The sequence below is a fragment of the Indicator indicator genome, chromosome 36 (assembly GCF_027791375.1).
Source record: "Indicator indicator isolate 239-I01 chromosome 36, UM_Iind_1.1, whole genome shotgun sequence".
Lineage (NCBI taxonomy): Eukaryota > Metazoa > Chordata > Aves > Piciformes > Indicatoridae > Indicator > Indicator indicator.
Window position 1 is genome coordinate 4,482,944 of NC_072045.1, and position 18,851 is coordinate 4,501,794.

Genomic DNA, 18,851 nt, shown 5'->3' on the forward strand with positions numbered 1-18,851 from the left:
GGAAACGAAAATTAACGCAAATTCCAGAATTAAAAGTGAAAAAAGTGGCATGCAAAGAAGATTGTTACATTCTCCTATCATGCATCAGGCCCAATGTCCAAACGGCAAGGTAACCATGACGACAGAAAAGTGCAAGAACTCAGCAACATTACCAAAGGATGCATAAAGAGAGGCCCACAATGCAACTCAACTCATCTCGGCGAGACCCGGGAACGGGGCGGGTCTCACTCTGCTTTTTTTTTTTTTTTCTTGCTTTAGTTGTTAATTTTTTTTTTCTCTGTTTGTATTATTTCTTTTAATATTTTAAATTTTTTCCTTTTTTTTTTTTTTTTTTTTTTTTTTACTTAAGAATGTAAAAATGTGGGTAAAGAAAGTAAAAAAGAAAAAAACCACACCAACCTTCTCGTAGCTCTGAGGGATGTTAAGGGGGTTTGATGCGGAACACAATGACATGAGGAGAAGAGAAAAATAGGGGAAACACAGAGAGAGTAAAAAAAGGCCTTCTCAAGGCTGTCAGCTGCAAATTGATTGTTGTTTGTTTGATTGTTTTCTTTTTTTTCCTCGTTTTTTCTTTTATTTTTTTCTTTTTTTTTATTTCTTTTTTCTCTTAACCAAAATCAAAAGAAAGGAAAAAAACAACCAGAAAAGAAAATGAAGATAGTAACGACCCTCCTGTCCTGCCTCCCTGCCTTTCCCCATCCCATCCACCTAAATACCTTTTGGTTAAGACCAACCAAGCTCTGACTGTGAGCAACCCTAACTCAGGGTCAGCACCTGCGGAGGTGCCAACCCCAGCCAGGAGTTCTCACTTCTGCAAGTGCCATCTGCTCTTTGGAGAAGAGGGAGCAGAACCTGTAACCAGGCAGAGGAGACCCAGTACAACGGAGATTCCAGGCTGGAAATCTTCTTCCCCAAGCCCATGCTCCCACCAAGCTTTCCCCTCCCCTCACCTCCCCCCAACACCCAGCTCTGCTTGCACTAACTCCAGAATGGGACTGAATAAGGAAAAAAAGAAATAATTAGAAGAAGAAAAGAAAAGCAAAAGCAAAAGCAAAACATTTCCTTGCAATGTTCAAACTTACAACTCCTATCCCAGGTGCTCTATAGAGACAAGCATGTCATGGGAGAAACAAGTCAATTGGAAACACAAGAGTGTTCAAGACTCTTTTAAAACAACAAAACAAAAGGGGGGAAAAAAAAGGAAGAAAGAAAAAGAAAAAAGGGAAGAAAAAAAAATGTTCATGAACTTTCCCCTCCCACCAAAGCAAATCCCATTTCAGAACTTTTGTGTTACCTTTCCACGATATCAACACACAAGAAACAAGGAATTAAACAGCATGAAAAACACCCAAACCACAGGCCCAGCTTGCTTACACCGAGGTTTCTGCACTCTCTCGGCCGGCTAAGGCTGGCTTTGATCTCAGGCAGGGCTCAGGTAGACCTGGGCTAACTGGGATAGAAAGAGGGCCAGCTCTGCTCCAGGGGTGGAGACAGGCAACTCCATGGGTACCACCTCTGTCTCCTGGGGAGTTTCCGAGTGGCCAGAAAGGGAGAGGAAATTTAGAAAGAAAAGAATAATGACAAATCCAAATCCCCCTTTTTTTTGTTGGTTGGGTTGGGTTGTTTGTTTTCCTCTTTGGAAACTCTGCAAAGGATTGAGCCCTGAATTGGTACCAGATCCAGATTTCCACTTCCCTCCCCTCTCCCCTCAAAAAAATAAAAAGAAGAATTGGGGGGGGGGGGGAGGCTAGGGTGACAGTTGGGGGGGCGGGAGGGGGTAAAAAAACAATTTCAGACCCAATTTTCCAGCTGGCCACAAAAGGCTCTTTAAAAATGTAGCTTGGAAAAGATTGAATTATTAAAAAGCCTTCTCTCCATGTGCATGTGATTTAGTGAGTGTGAGACACGAGAGAGAGAGAAAGAAGAGAGAGAGGAGGAAGTGTGCACACAGGAGCATGGCTCTGCATGGGGCTGCAGGGTTAACGTCGAGTGTAGGTGGGAGGCGCTTCCTCTGTCGATGGGATGGAAATGGGAACAGTTTGCTGGGATGGAACTTGGCTTTTTTTTCTTTTTTTGGGTTTTGTTCCTCCCCAATGGTATTCTTTTTTTCTTTTTTCTTTTTTTCCTTTTTTTTTTTTTTTTCCTTTTTTTTTTCATTCAATTTAAAAAAGTGGAAAGGACCAGCCCTGCTCTCTCATTACCAAAAGGGTTTTGGTTTTGGTTTGGTTTGTTTTGGCTGTGGAAAGATATTAAACCAAAGCTACAGACAAAATAGTTTGCAGGTCAGAGAGGTTAAAGTGAAATGACAAAGAAAGCTGAAAGGTTCTGCCCGGTTGGGTGGGAGAACATTCAGGGGGCATCAAGGAGAAGCCAATCCCACTGTCATCTGCTCCCCATGCTACATCGCTGGAGGAATCTGTCCACTTTGGCAGAGATGGCTGCTGGCCCTCTCCAGCTTTCTGTGAGCCTGTGCCCATGGCCAGCATCTGTGCCCAAGGATCCAGTGAGAAATTACTGCTGGCAAAGGGGAAACCAGCTGGGACTTGAGTGAGGAGTGGGAGCGCAGCCTCCTGTTGTGATCTGCTGAGATGCAGGGGACTGGGAGCTCAGTGGAGGGGGCTGAGAGGGTCCTCCCCTCCTCTCACACCCACACCAGCAGAGCTGAAACCTTCCCACTTGCAGAGAGCAGGGATCCTTTGGGAGAAAAGGGGATCAGGGGCTCATTGCAGCCAAAGCTGTTCATCCCCTGGGGGCCTTGCCAGTCTGATGCTGGCAGGGTCTGGGCCACACTACTTTGGGTCCCACTCGACTCCGCTGCAGGTGAGCCTTGCACTGCCGCTCTGCAGCGAGCCACCAGCAACGGTGAAGAAGGCTGGGAGCAGAGGGATCCCTCTGCGAGGATCCAAGGGACTAAGGCACCATCAGCAGAGAGCTGGGGGGGCAAAGGCAGGCCCTGGGGGGGAGATGTGTGGCAGCTGGTGAGCCGAGGAGCTCCCTACCTCTCACGTAAAGGTTAGCAGGGGAGGAGTAGCGCACCCCGGCGCTGTTGCTGGCCACGCACTCGTACTTCCCCTGGTCTGTCTCCTCGCTGCTCTCGATCTGCAGGCCACCTGGCAGGAGAGAAGAAGACCGCAGCAAAGACACCATCATCACCATTTGGTTTTGTTGTGGAGACAGAGCAGCAGTGGCAAAGTGATTTGCTTTGGCATTCGTTAAGACGTAAGGAGGGAGTTCTGCGCCAGGAGGGAGGTGGAACGCTGCAGCCGCTTGCCCAGACAGGTGGTGGAGCTCCAGCCATGGACACATTCGTGGTCAAACTCGATGGGGCCCTGAGCAGCCTGATCTAGTTGGAGATGGCCCTGCTGACTGCAAGATGCCCTTTGAGGGTCCCTTTCAACCTGACACATTCCAGGATTCCTCCCCCTGGGCTAACGCACACTGGGACACTGCCTGGGCTGGGAGCTCTGGAAGCAGTGAGCCCTCTGCCAGCATCAGCTCGTGGCTGTGCTCATTGTCACAGCTGGACACACACCCAACAGGAGGAAAAAATTCAATCCCCCCCCTCTGCTAAGTGTTATTCTCCATTCTGAAACGATCAGCAAAAGCACCAACTTTTGTGGCTCCTGCAATGCAGGCATTCTGCACCAGAACTCAGAAAATCCACTTCAATAATCCACATGGCTGGGAGCCCCAGAAATCTATCAGCAGGAGGTTGACTTTTCTCTTGCTGGATTTTGAAGCAGTGACCAGAGAAGCAAACAGCTTTGTCACCCACTGCCTAGGATCCCGGGGGAGCAGTTTCATCATCAGTGCCTTTGTTTTGTGCCTAAATACCCAATTCACAGGAAGCCTCCCAGAGATAAGAGCCAGTGTGAAAAAGCACATTACTGATAGTGAATATTCCCAAGGGGAAATCCCTGTAAATACTGCATTGGAACTTCAAAAAAAAAATTTGCCTGTGTGCTTTACACCAAGTGGGGCAAAAGGATTAAGGTTGTTCTTAAAGCTGCCTATTACTGTGGCTGAGGAGAATCTATGCTGAGCCCATACTAAAGACTCCTGTAAGCAAACATGCAGAGATCTGCAGCATGTAACTACATGGAAGAAAATTGCCTCATTTACCTCAGAAGGCTTCATCCCTGCAAAATTCCAGTTAAAATACATACTAGATAAATAATTCAACAGGCTAGCAAATGTTTTATGTATTAGGAGTACATGATTATACTACAGATATGGACACAGCTCTCATGCTCTAAGAACTCCTAACTCCCAGCTCTGGGAAAATGAAAAACAACACAAAACCAAACCCAACCCTAAAGATGGAAACCAAACAATTGCAGCTCAGTGTAATAGTATTGATCAAATCTTAAGTGAGAAAAGTGCAAAATGATCTCATTGCTGGTTGCAGATACAGCCTCTTCAGGAAGGAAAAACCTCCTCATGGGAGGAGGACACAGAGCTGATGTTCCTCTGGGTGTGCACAGGTGACAAGATGTGAAGCTGGGAGAGCATTTCTGATCCTGCCAGCATCCACCCTGCCTGGTAGCTCCCAAGGACACAAAGGATAGAATTCTAACCCCCTAAAACCCACCCCCAGGCCACTTAACCAAACTGACTTGATTTCAGCCCAATCTGTGGCCATTTCAGCATAAGAAGAGTTAGAAACCAACCAGACTAAAGCGTCACAGTGAAACAGCAGCTGAGAGGATTCCACACGGAACTGCAGCTCCAGCAGGCTCTGCCAGTGGAAAGTTCCAGGCAGGGGAGAGCTGGCCAGTGAGTTTTCCTAGGAATTTCTGTTAATTTGGGCAAATCTGGGGCTTTCTTCCACTGGTTCCAGACAAATGTTTTGGTGTGGCTCATGAGCTTTGCTCGTCTGAGCACACACAAGGGGAGACCTGGAGTACTGTGTCCAGCTGTGGGCTCCCCAGCTCCAGAAGGACAGGTAACTACTGGAGAGAGTCCAGGGGAGGGCCACAAGGATGCTGAGGGGCATGGAACATCTCTCTTATGAGAGGCTGAGAGCTCTGGGACTGTTTAACCTGGAGAGGAGCAGGCCTAGAGGGGATCTGATCAATGCAAGAGCTAAAGGGCCTGTGGGGAGCAAGAGGATGGAACTGGACTCTTTTCAGTGGTGCCTAGCTTCAGGACAAGGGGCAATGGGCACAAACTAGAGCCCAGGAGGTTTCATTTGAGCTTAAGGAGAAGCTTCTTTGGTGTGAGGGTGCTGGAGCCCTGCAGCAGGCTGTCCAGAGAGGTTGTCCTTGTCTGGAGAGATTCCAAACCCTCCTGGACCTGATCTTGGCAAACCTACATTAGCAGGGGGCTGCAGGAGATGATCTCTAGAGGTCCCAACCCCATCCATACTATGAGTCTATGATTCTAGGAGACTGAGCCTCTCTGCAGAGCAGGAACAGAAACACCAGCTGCAGGCAGGCAGCTCTGCCAGGGAAATAAGGACCCAGCCCACTCCTCTTGTCCACTGCAGCTTTGCTGGTGAATGCAACAGTGGAAATTACACTGCAGAGAGGTCAATGAGTTTTCAGCACTTGTCAGCAGCCAACAGAGATGATGTGTGAAAAAGTAAATCTCACCTACAGCACCTCCTGTTGCTTTTACCAGCAGAGAATTATGGACTTTTAAATTTGCCAGTGTGGGTAAAACCAAAGCAGGATCTTCCTAGGGGTGCACACCCAGATCCTGCTGGCTTTCAGTGACAGCTTGAGGTCTGGTATCTTTTTTGCTCCAGTAGAGAGACAGTGCAGAAGCTACTTACCATGGGGGTCTTTCCCAGAGAAACCTAAGGGTAAGAGGAGGAGGGGGAAGGGGAAAGAAGGCTCTGAAGTCAAACAAATGAGTAAGCTGAGGTGGTAAGTGCTGAAGATCTGTCTGAGCAAAAGGATTGGAAAACTTTCCCCACCATCAGTGGCTCAGGAGTGCTTTGCACCAACCAAGAGAAGGTCCTAAGTATCTACCAAGCTCTGATAGCATTTAATGCTTAAGATAGACTTCAGTCCTTCACAGTCCTGGAGAGATTAGCTCTTAAAACTCTGCCATAAATCTGAGGCAGCACAGCCTGGGACGTTATTGGAATAACAGCATCAGTGTTACCAACTGCACCCAGCAAACAAAAAAAGGACATTAGAACCATAGAGAAAATAAAGACAGGTGTGGGAAAACAAAAAAAAACACTCAGAGGTGAAGCAGGACAAGAAAACAGAGCAACAACAAACAACAACAAGAAGAGTCTGTGCTGAGCAGAGGTCAATGGAACGGGGGCTGAGTGGAGAGCAGTGTTTGGAGAGTGGGTGAGTGAGTGAGCTGGGGGTGTCTTACCTCGGATCGGTGTACCTTCTGCAAAGGAAACAAAGACAAGAAGTGAACAGACTGTAAAACCCCAAACACCTGGACTGCCTGTGGGAAAAGGACCTGAGTCAAGGAAGACAGTTCCCAGTAGGAAACTTCCTGCTCTACCTCGTCTTAAATGACAGGGACAGGCTGAAGAGGGCTGGGGAGGTACTTAAGGTGGGGATGCTCTTTTTAAAGCAGTCCAATTCAGCTGGCTGGTTACAGAGCCTCTGTGGCACTTGGTTTCCAAAAATCTTAAGCCTGGCTCTGTTTCATAGCTAAGGATGCAAAGCAAATGCTCAAGCTGTCAGCTCCCATTACTGCTTGCTGCTTGCAGTGATTTTCCTCACTCCTGGGGCAAAGGGTTGGCGTCATGGCCATGTTAAAGGGACATCCAGGTACCTTGCATCACATTAAGAGCTGCAGGTTTGATCTCACCTTTGCTAGCAAATTCCCAGCTCCAAACTTTAGTTCTTGGCACAGATGCGTGAGGAATTCCACACCTGTCCTTGTCAGGACCTTCAGTTATCCTTCAGTGCCTCAGCCCCGAGACTGAAGCCAGATGCTCTGCGCTAAAGAAGGTTGTACAAAGGGCTGCACCTCAGCATCTGCTCTGGAAGCCTAAATGCCAGTGCAGGGGGGGTTGTATGGGGAGAGAAGAGTCCTGCTACAGCTGCCTGTTGACTGCATCTCCCCTGGGTTATGTTTATTCAGCCCCACTCCAGCTGTCCCTAAGTGCCTATTGCCAGCCTTTGGCTTAGGCAGGTCTGAGAGATGTGAGAAGTGAGGCTCTGGTTGGTGACCCAGGCCACAGCTCGTGCTAAAATCTCTGTTCCCCCTGGTTTAAACTCCTGAGGTTGCAACCATCTTCCTTTGAAAACATGGCAGGTCCTTTTGCTCACAGTGGCATTCAAACTTGTCACACAGCTTATCAAAGAGGGGGTTCAGTGGGTTGGCTTTTACCCAATCCTGAGAACAGGGCAGATTCCGCAGTTCCGAGCAGTGCCCCTCGCTAGGGAGGTGACAGCTCTGCAGCACCCCCCAGCCAGGGCTGCTACAGCACAGCACACCAGAAATGTCAGCCTTGCACCCTCTCCTCTGCCCCAGGAGGTGCAGCAGCAGAGCTACCCCTCAATTACAGACAGGGACCCAAGGGAGAGGTGAAGCAACTTGCCCAAGGTCACCGAGGGAAGTCTGTGGCAGAGGCAAGAACAGGAGCAGAAGCCTCCTGCATGCCAATCTTCTGCCTCAACCACAAAGGAGAAATCAAACCCTTCCCTCCTTATCCTTCAGCCCTGCTCATCCTTGTGCTGCGGTTCAGTCCTCCATTTTCAGGATAGAAGGTAAAAATATATGGATACTGATCACAGGTCACCTTTATTCTTCACAGGAGATGAGGGAAGAGAGGTATTACAATGTTAGGATATTAGAGTCTAGTTACACTCAGCTTCTAGTTAAGAGGTTAGGTTATTTGCTAGAGAGAAGTTAGCATCTAGTTAGGGTTAGGAACTAGCTAAGGTTAATAAAGCAGGCTGGTTAGCTGTCAGGACAAAGGCTGGAGAGACAGTGCTTGGAAGAGGAGGTGGGGAGCAAGTACTTGGGCAGATCCCCAGACAGGAGACGGCAGGGAGGTTTGAGAAAGCGAGCAAGAGAGAGAGACTAAGCAGCAAAGGGTTACAGTTCAGTTCAGTGGAAATAAAAACAGCCTCTGATACATCCTTCTGTCTCAAAACTGGAGTGAAAATCTGCCATCTGTGGCACAAAACTGGAACAAGGCTAATGGGAAGAGGGTAGAGGAGGGGAAGAGACCCCAACATCACCCACTGCTAGAAAGCTCCTTTGGCCTTGGCTCAGCCTGGCAATTTCCTGCAAAGGTTCCCTCTAATTGACAGGAGAAACATGCTGGAAGTTGGAGCTATGGAAGTGCAGATACAAGAGCAGCCATTACCTTGTGTCACTGGAGGTCACTTACTCCCTGTTCCCTCTTAGTATCAGCACTGCCCCTGGAAATTGGCTGTCAGCAGCTCTCAGACTGTCTTGGAGACAGTGCTCTTGGAGAGCCAGGTGAGCCAAGCAATGCCACCTGGGTCTTTCCAGCTCTAACTCTGGCAGATGGGACACAGGGGTGAGGAGCAAAACTTGTTCTAGAAGATGCTCCACAGCAGGGATGGAGGGGGGCAGAATTTGAATCAAAACCCAACCGAGTAACTTGCAAGGGCAGGAGAGCATTTGCGTGGTGGCAGGGACACAGATGGTAGATTTTCACTGTTGGAGTTTCACATCTAACCAGCTTCATGTTCAATACAGGGGCAGCAGGATGGTGCTAGAAGAGGACCCAAACCACATTAATCGTTCTGAAGGACTCTGCCAGGCCTGGTGAAGTTTGGGAAGGAGCTGGGGGGAGGGCATTGGCATTCCGGAGCTGGCTTGCCTGGTGTCCTACCACTGCAGCAGGCTGACCATTGTGCAGGGTGGGAAAAGGGCTCCAGCTCTGCAGGAAAACTCAAGCAGGAAGAATTCATGCTGGATGCTAATTCCTGAGGGACAAACTGGCTTTGAGGTGCCACGTGCAAACTATTCATACAGCACTGCACAGCCTCCCAGGACCTGGGGAGCTGCCTATTTAGGGCACGTTCTGAGGCTGTGTGAGCCCAGATGGCCAGGGCCCAGCGTTTGGCAGCAGAGGCAAAAGGCAGCCTCTGGATTAGAAAGGACCAAGGTGGTGCCAGGCAGAATTCCACGTGCAGGTGTCCCCCTCTGTCACAGAGGACGGGATCTGCCCTTCCACCATCCCTTCCTCTGACTTCCCCCACGCCAAGCTGCCTACGGATTCTCCAAGCCTTGCAAACAAGGAGAGGAGGAGAAGGAGGAGGAGGAGGAGAAGGAGGGTCAGCATTGCCATGGCAATGACAGAAAACACATCCCCACCTTCTGCTGGCCCACGTGTGAGAACATGTGTGTGTGTGTGTGCTCTGCTCTGCTCCCCAGGGCTGCAGGCAGCTTTCTGCTCCAAACAAGCAAGCAATCATCAAGGGTCTTCTGCAGTTGGAACTCGCCGGATCCTGGCTGACAGCTGCAATTGCTACATCTCCAGTAACAAAAGGGGACTTGGCACAGGCAGGAAATGTGACGTGAGCCCTGCAGACAGCCTCCTGCCTGCCTCCTCCAGGGACAGAGATGATCTGGAGCACGGCTGGGGAGTGGGGGTAGGGCTGGGGTGGGCTTCTCTTTTGCTCAACCCTTTTTTCCCCCCGTAGCTGATGACCTGTGATTTACAGCTTCAGTCAGAAAGTGCTGCTCCCCCCCACCCCTCTCTCCTTTCTGCAAATGCCAATAACCCTGTTAGATGTGAAACTCCAAAGCCTCCTGCAGGTGTGAACACAATTATCACAGTTCCAGGGTACAGGCTATTGTGTAATTGGGGAATTCCAGGACAACTGTTGCTATGATACTATATTAAAAAAAAAAAAGAAGAAGAAAAGAAAAGAAAAGGAAAGAAGAATAATCTATGCAATGGTAGGAGGTTCATATTTAGCTGTTATCTCTTTATACAGATAAATTAATTAGGATAATTATTATTCTTTTTTTTTTTTTCTGTAGCCTGCAATGCCCCTGCAGAAATTAGTTTAAGAGGGCAGAGTATCCCTGCTGAAAAGAGTTAGTAGAAGAAATGCACAGCATGCCTCTCAAGAAGCTGTTACAAAGGGATTAGTTTAAAGGGCAAAGGGTTACAAATCTGGACATCAGCAGGTTTGGAGGGGTTTAATTCATTATTTTTTGGAGGGTTTGATTTGATTGGTTTGGTTGATTTTTTTATGATTTTTTTTTTTTAAATTAACAAACTTACCAAAGGTCTCTGAGTGTTAAAAAATAAAAGTGGGGAAAAAGAAAAGGAAAAAAAAAAAAAGAAAAAAAAGTTTGTTATAGGCAGTTATTTAGGACACAGAAGACACAGACAAAGACACACAAGGCTTGAGTGTTTCTGGGATGGCAGGAGGGGGCTGCCTCTTGCTGGCCCCCCCTAGGTGGCACAGATGAGCAAAGGACATTGGCTCCTGCTCCAGATGGCCTCAGACTGCTGGCATCAGGGCTAGGCAGAAATCTTCCCTTCTCCTCCACCACCAAGATCACTTCAGTGCTTAGACAGCCTGGGTCTCTGAGGCTGAGATGTTCAAGCTTGTCTAAGGGAAGCAGGAGCCTGGACAGAGGTTCCCCCTGCTCTCCTTAGACTGCTAAATCAGCTTCAGAGCCCCCAGGCATTGGATTTCCAGCTGCTAGGGAAGTTTCTCTGGAGATGGAAAGGAGAAGGAGAGATGTTGGCTAGAGAAAGGCTGCTATGGTTAATGACATCTCCCCTGTTTCTCCATTATATTGAAGACTCATAACACAAATGGGTCCCTGGGATGATGTGAACATAATGACCACGGTCTCAGAGGTCCATTTAGATTGCCAGAGAAGCACCCAGAGTTAATCTGAATGAGGACCAGATCTGGACACAGCTACCCAGTCCTGCAGAGCTCTGGGTATGACATTTCACTTGTACCTTCTAATGAGCTAATTTGCATGGTTGCCACTAATTCATCTATTGATATAAATTCAGTTCTTAGCACCCTCCATAAGAAAGCAGCAGGGCTGCTGCCATCCTGATGGCTTCATCTGCAGGGCAGAGCCTGGGTGACTGTCCTGTGCTGCTGCTCTCCCAGCCTCCAGCAGGCAGCAAGGCACAGGGACAACACAGCTGCTGGTTTCTATGCTCAATCTCAACAGAGTGCAGCACTGGAGCTGTGATTTAGTGCCAGGGTCACTCCTCCTCCCTGCACTGCCATCCACATGGAGCTTGTCAAACACCCCTTGGCTGGGTGTGATTGTTAATCCCCAAGGAGATGGGCTGGAGTCACACTCTGGTGACCTGTGGGTGACAGACACTGAAGCTCATTAGCAGTGTCCTGAAGCATCCAGTGCCCTCATGGGTGCTGGTGCCACACTTGTGGCAGCAAAGTTTGTTTTCTGGGAAGGAAGAATGTGCTGAATGAAGTTCTGACTTGAGCAGCACTCAACCTTGCACATCATGACCTGGATCTGCTCTGCCTTGGGCCTACAACAGCTCCTTCCACTGCCCAAGACACCAGCACAGCACAGACGACCCTGATGTTCAAATGTCTTCACAGCCCTCTGCAGCACAGAACCTGCAAGTTTTGCAGGACCATAAAAGCAGATGGAAGAGGAGCACCTGGAAGCTGGGCAGAGGGAACCTCATGAAGTTCAACCAGGGCAAGTAGAGGGTGCTGCACCTAGGGAGGAACAACTCCCTGCACCAGTACAGGTGAAGGGTGAGCTGCTGGGAAGAGCTCAGAGTCCTGGTGGACAGCAGGCTGACCAGGAGCCAGCAATGAGCCCTCATGACCAAGAAGGCAAATGGCATCCTGGGGTGCAGCAAGAAGAATGTGACCAGCAGGTCAAGGGAGGTTCTCCTCCCCCTCTGTTCTGTCTTGGTAAGGTCCAATTTGGAGTACTGGGTCCAGTTCTGGGCTCCTCAGTTCAAGAAGGAGAGGGAACTACTTGAGAGGATACAGCAAAGGGCTCCAAAGATGCTGAGGGGACTGAACATCTCTGTGATGAAGAAAGGCTAAGGAGCTTTGTGCTTTTTGACCTGCACAAGAGCAGCCTGAGGGGGGGATCTCATCAATGCTGATCAATACTTCAAGGGTGGGTGTTAGGAGGATGGGACCAGACTTTTCTCAGAGGTGCCAGCAACAGGACAAGAGGTAATGGGCACAAACTTGAACAGAAGAAGTTCCATGTAAGCATGAGGAGGAACTCCTTTAATTTAAGGGTGATGGAGCCCTGGAGCAGGCTGCCCAGAGAGGTGGTGGAGTCTCCATCTCTGGAGTCATTCCAAATCTGCCTGGATGCCATCCTATGCAACCTGCTCTGGGTGACCCTGCTCTGGCAGGGGGGTTGGCCTGGATGATCTCCAGGGGTCCCTCCCATTCTGTGATCACTCTGTAACATCCTAACTGCCCAGGAATCTGCTCTTCCTTTCACACAAGCAACAGGTTTCCACCCCTAAGGACAAAAGGGATGCTTCAGGGTTTCACCAGTCTCCTAATTCAAAGCAGCTGTAAATGAGATTAATTCTCAGCAGGTATCTTCTGATTTATCAGAGGGGCCAAGAGTTCACTGTGAGGCAAAGCAATTCAGTGGAATTAAAATGCAGTGCTGGTGTGGCTTTGAGGAAAACACCAGATCAAACCCAGTTTAAGAGTATAAAGGCATTTGAGCAAGATGAGAAATGCATTAAAAATAATCTGGCTCTGCATTACTCACACTTTGGATCCTGGGCACGGAGCAGGATCTAATTCTAGTTTACCTCTCATTATTTATGCTGAGTGATTCCTTTAATTTGCATTTGCCTCAGCTGTGATGATAAAACAAGGGAGGTCAATCTCATCTCTTGTTTGTGGCATTCAGCAGCCCATTCTAATTCAACAAAGCACTTTTAAGGAGCAGCTTGGAAGTTTGCTTCACTAGAGAAGGACCCATTTAGGAAGGTGTTCAAAAGCCAAGCTGAACTGGAGCTGAACTGAATCTTTTCCACTCATGGCTCACAGAACTGAAAATCTTGTCAAGGATCTCTGCTAAACACAGGAAGAGGAAAACCAGGTGGTGCCCCTCTCTGATGTTCAGATCCAGCTTCACAGTGGGCAGGAGTGATTCCCCCAGAGCCAGCAGTGCTCTGGGTAGGAGCAGTTGGCTGACCCTTGCCTGGCCAACTTGTGAAATGTCTGACATGAAGAGAGCAACCCCAGGTGCTGCAGCCCAGCAGAAGAAGGACACAGAGCTGTTGGAGTGAGGCCAGAGGAGGCCACAAGGATGATCCAAGGGCTGGAGCAGCTCTGCTGTGAGGACAGGCTAAGAGAGCTGGGGGTGTTCAGCCTGGAGAAGAGTCCACAGACACCTTAGAGCTGCCTGCCAATAGCTGAAGGGATCCTGCAGGAAGGCTGCAGAGAGACTTCTCATGAGGGTGTCTAAAGACAGGACAAAGGGGAATGGTCTGAAGCTGAGGGAGAGCAGGGTTAGACTGGAGACCAGGAAGAACTTCAGTCTGAGGGTGGTGAGACTCTGACACATGCTGCCCAGGGAGACTGTGGACGCCTCCTCCCTGGGAGTGTTCAAGACCAGGCTGGATGAGGCCTTGAACAACTGAGTCTAGTTAAGAGGTGTCCCTGTCCATGGCAGGGGGAGTTGGAGTAGCTGACCTCTGAGGTCCCTTCCAAACTGAGCCATTCCAGGATTCTCTCCCTATGACAATGCCATTCCTTGGCCAATAAAGACCCTGGAAAATGCTCCATCTGGTTTGCCCAAAGGAACGTTCTGAGCAGCTGAAGTGAGACTGGTGCTTGCTGGGGTTGGTTTTGGTCAAAAGGCAACACTTCCAAAGCCTGTCTTGCATTTGCAGCTATCAGAGGGATCTTAGGGTGTTTTTTTAAGCTGGGGAATGGAAGTGCTCCTTAGTAGTACCCAAAGCTCAATGTACCTGTGCCCTCCTTGCATGCACACACACACAGAGCGAGCTGGCAGCTCCAGTGAGGGTAAAACCCAGCTCCTGAACTGGGAGGCTTAAGAGATGTGGTGTTGAGACACACACTAAACAACAAACAGAAAGCAAACAAAAGAGACAGATGGACAAGCAGATGGGGAAAGACAGAAAACTGACAAGAGCCACGATGCTGGGGTACATCTGTCCATGGAGATCCACTCTGTGGGCAGTGCCACTGACCACCAAGAGCTCACTCCAGAATGCTCCCAACTGCTCTCCAGCGATGACTGCAGGGACTTGATGCTGGAGAGATCTTGCAAGAGCTGTTCTTCAGTGCCAGCTTTGAAAGCTTCAACTTACACCAACAGGATCATTTCTGACAGCCAGAGGCTGGCTGAGCTGTGCACCCTATACCAGATGTGTGTGGCCTGAAATGCCACATCTGCTGTAGTGCTTTTTTCCTTCTTCCTTCCCCAGTTCTTGGCCTGAGAATGAAACCCTCAGCTCCATCTAGTCCCCAGTTTCCCCTGAGCACCATTATGCAGTGAACTACTTCCTGCATTCCCTGGATGGGAACCAGCCTCCCTGCTGGGATTCCCTCTGTGTTAAATGAGCAGTAGGATGGGTTGGAGAGGAAAATACTCCAACCACTACTCAACCTGAGGCAGCACAGGAGTCCCCAGACCAAAGGAAAGCTAACCCCCCCACAATCCGTCCCAATGGTGCCCATTTCTGTCAGCCCTCTCTCCTGCTTCAGAAACCTCTGGCTAGTTCTCAACCCCTCCAATGCCACCCAGAGACCTTACCTGATCTCAGTTGTTTTATTCTCCCATTGCTGGCACTGGGGTCAACAGGCAGGAAATCTTTAAACCAAGTGATCTCTGGGTCTGGGTTCCCACTGGCTGCACACAGCATCGTGGCCGTTCGTGTCCGCTCCACCACCTTCAGCTGGGGTCCCATATCAATGTTTGGGAAGCCAGGAGGTAGCTGGTCCTCTGAGGGCAGAGAGCAAGAGAAGAGTGGTTAAAATCCCTGCTAGGGAGCTGTAGGTCACTGGTCCTCTGAGGGGAGAGAAGAAGAGTGGTTAAACTCCCTGCTATGGAGCTGTTCAATTTGGGAAAGAGAAGGCTCCAGGAAGACCTCAGAGCAACCTTCCTGGATTTGAAAGGGGCTACAGGAGAGCTGCAGAGGGACTCTGTACAAAGGCATGGGTGAGGGGTGATGGCTTCAGATGGGAAGGATCCAGATTTACATGGGACATTAGGAGGAAATGCTTCCCCAGGAGGGTGGTGAGGCACTGGAACAGGTTGCCCAGAGAAGCTGTGGAGGCTCCAAGCCTGCTTGGATGGGGCATGAGCAACCTGGTGTCCCTGCTCACGGCAGGGGGCTTGGAACTGGATGGTGTTGAATGTCCCTTCCCACCCAAACCAGTCTATGGTAAGATTCTACATTTAAATGCCACCCATTAAACCCTCTGGGGCATGGGAATAGTCATTCCAAAGTTTCTCCAGGTCTCACACTGAAGTCCTGTGTCAGGGAAGCGACCTGCTCTGATTCTTCCCAGAATCAGAAGCTGCACACCCCCTGCTCTGCAGAGTGCAGGCTGCACAGTCACACTGAAACCAGGGATTCATCTTCTTGCTCCAGACCCCACAGCAGTGCCAGAAGTGCCCAAGAGAAATAATGAAGAGGGCTGTCAAAGGCAGGCTGGAAACTCAGAGAGAAAGGAGAGGAAAACAGTGTCCAGCTGCAGTTACCAGGGGGGACACACAGAACAACAACGAGCCAAGAGCTGTCAGACAGGGTGTGAGCTTCAGATTTATTAACTCAGAGTGCTGCTGCCCTCGAAGAAGAAGGAGGACAAGGCACTAGCACCTAGAGGAGAAGCTCCACTGAGCTTCCTGCTTCCTCTCAATCCTGCCTTTGCCTTCGCTAATGAGGGTGAGGAGGGCAACCCGAACCAGTGCTGCCTAATTTGTGATAACTAACACAAACCCCAGAGCTTCCCCCACAATCTTGGGCATGACCTCCTAATTCACATGGAAGGGAGCTGTTCTGTGCTGGCTGATGCAGCCCAGGAATGTGCCATTTCTCCTCCCCCCCAAAGAAAACCAAACCTCTAGGGGAGGGCAGCCTGGAAGGAGGATGCCAGCACCAAGGTGAGGCTTGGCAGGGAGCCTCCAGCAGTGCAAATGAGGTGTGTGGAGGGATCACAGCCTTGGGAGTTTATGGCATTGAATCCATCCCCAGTGCAGGTGAGGGAGCAGAAAAGGTGGGATTTTTGAAAAGGCAACATCCATCACAATCAGTTCCCCACTGAAAGCAATGGAAGCTCTTCCAGCAGCAGCAGGGACAGGCTGGAAACCCTCTGCCTTGCTTGGGAGGCAGCCCTGCCAACTGCAAACACAACAAGAGCTCATTTCCTACTGCTGGCACGTTACCTGTCAGCAGGCATGGAGCCAAACTAGGTAGAGAATCATCGATTCAGGGGATTGCTTTGGTTGGAAAAGCCCTTTCAGATCACTGAGTCCAATCACTCTCTACCTCTACAACATCTGATGCTCAACCACGGCCCTCAGCACCACAGCACCTTGAGGGATGGGGACTCAATCACCTCCCTGGGCAGCCTGTGGCAGGGTTTGAGAACCCTTTCAGTGAAGAAGTTTCTTTGAATATCTAACCTAAACCTCCCCTGGCACAACTTGAGGCCATTTCTTCTTGTCCTATCACTTGTTACTTGGGAGAAGAGACCAGCCCCCAGCTGGCTCCAGCCTCCTTTCTGGGAGTTGTAGGGAGTGAGATGTAAGGGCTGAAGCCAGAGATGGTAGAACAAGGGAGAATCCCAGTAGCCTTGCTTTGTGGGTGCCTTTTCCTCCAGGATCAAAGCAGACTCACCAGACCCCAGCGCTGCTCTCCACCAGCTCAGGTAAGAGCTGCTCCATGCTGCTGTGCCTCACACCCAGCTTGTAAAACTCCCTGAATTCAGAGCCAAAGGTTTGTGCTGTGCTGTGCTCTGACTCCTGAGGCCAAGAAACTCTCGACTAATTCTGTTATTAACAGCACACAGCTACTGTGGAGAAGAAAAGGCTTTAAATGCCTCAATTGTGTGTTTAAAAACCTGCATTGTTTCCTTCCTCTGACCATTGTTGGGGAGTTCTAAAGGCTCTATTGTGACTCACTGGAGAGTGAAATGTATTAACCACACCTCTCCTCATCTACCAAAGGAATCTGACCACAAACACAAACATGAACCATTTTATATCTGCTCCACTCAAGCCAGATCCCCCAGCAGGGCCAAACTGGCAGCAGTAGAAAGGTGTAGCCATTTCTGGTGCCTCTGAAGCACCTCTCCACCGGGGCACTGCGTTCCAACTCAGCATCAAACCCCACCTTTAATCAGGGACCTGAACCAAACCCTGTGAGCTCTCAGTTCAGCAGGCTGTGCTGGGGCACTGCAGGAGTCTCCCAGCACCGTGTGCTTGAGCTGCAAAACCCCAGCCTCCCCCCCCTGCAAGAGTGAGCTCAGGACAGAGGGGCCCTGGGAATGGCTCTGCCTTTGCACAGCTTTCAGGCAGGCTTTTAACGTCCTCCCTTCCCTTCTGCTGTGTACCCAGCAGTGGTGGTGTGCTGGGAAGGAGCTGCTGCCTCATTGGCTGCAGATGACATCATTATTGATTCCTGCTTTTATCCCTCTCCCTGGCAGTGCTTCTCCACCTGCCTCCCGCCCCTGTCCCTTCCTTTCATGGAACCAATTAACCCCCAGAGGGCACAACCCCCCTGCCTGGCAGGGTGTGTGTGTGTGCCTGCACATGTGTGTGTCTGTGTGTGTGTGTTGGGGGAGGCCTGCTCCAAGTCTGAGTGGTTCTAATTAAACAAAAATGTTAATCTTGCAGCACAATGTGCAGAATTCCTCTGAGTTTAATTAAAACAACTGTGACTAGAGGCGTGATCAGACTGGAGGATCAGAGCAGTGGAGGAAGCATCTCTGAACATCACATATTGCACTGATTCAAAGTGCTCACATTTCCTTCCTGCCAGGAAAGTGAAGCTGCCTCCATCCCCTAACAATTGGATTCCCTCTCCTAATGCAATTACAACCTCAACTCAATCCCCACAAGCCATGCACACACACGTCCTGCCACCCTCCCCAGCAGTCCCCAAACAGCACTCACAACTTGGTACCAAAGAAAGAAAGAAGAGATGGCTTGGATTGGGAATTCCCTTCCTGAAAACAGCCCAGGAAAACTGCAAGAACAAAAGAACCAAGTTGGAGATGCTTCAAGGGCACATCTGGGGAGGGACTTTTCCTGAGGGTGTCCAGCGAAAGGGCAAGGGGGAATGGCTTGAAGCTGAGGGAGAGCAGGGTTAGACTGGAGCTCAGGGAGAAGTTCTGAGGTGAGATTCTGGAATAGGCTGCCCAGGGAGGCTGTGGATGCTTCCTCCCTGGAGGTGTTCAAGGCCAGGTTGGATGAAGCCCTGAACAACTGAGTCTAGTTCAGAGGTGTCCCTGCCCATGGCAGGGAGGTTGCAGTAGATGATCTCCGAGGTCCCTTCCAACCTAAGCCATTCCAGGCTTCTATGACCTGGGCAGCTGGAAATCATGGAATCAGGCTAGCTGAGGCAGGCAAATGCTTTCACATGTTGCAGTTGCCTTTATTAACAGAGCACCCCAAATATCTGCTCTTAGGCTGAGCTCTTGAAAGGTCCCCCCATGATGAAGGCTGCTGGACCAGCTCCAAACCACCGAACAAAGCAGGGGGAGAAAGAACAGAGGAGGAAGGATGGAAAGAGAGGCAGGGAGAGGAGAGAAGAGCACTCCAGTGTTCATGTATAATAAATCCTAGCAGAGGACATGTTCTGTGCTGGGGGACATGCCTGGGACCAAGCTGGAGCACAGAGCCATGCAACAGCAGCAAGGGTCACCAGCGAGAGCAGAGGGAGACCCTGGTGCTCACTGTCCCCT

General features: G+C 49.9%; 1 protein-coding gene across 1 annotated transcript in view; it reads right to left on the reverse strand.

Annotated features, from left to right (window-relative positions):
- Positions 1-18,851, reverse strand: part of PTPRS (protein tyrosine phosphatase receptor type S) — a 124,161-nt gene that overhangs the window by 78,234 nt on the left and 27,076 nt on the right. The window contains exons 4-8 of the mRNA XM_054396087.1: positions 14,695-14,883; positions 10,196-10,204; positions 6,337-6,354; positions 3,000-3,110; positions 400-411 (exon numbers count right to left, since the gene is read on the reverse strand). Of these exons, the coding sequence (XP_054252062.1) occupies positions 400-411; positions 3,000-3,110; positions 6,337-6,354; positions 10,196-10,204; positions 14,695-14,883 (339 nt within the window). The remainder of the gene's footprint in view (positions 1-399; positions 412-2,999; positions 3,111-6,336; positions 6,355-10,195; positions 10,205-14,694; positions 14,884-18,851) is intronic.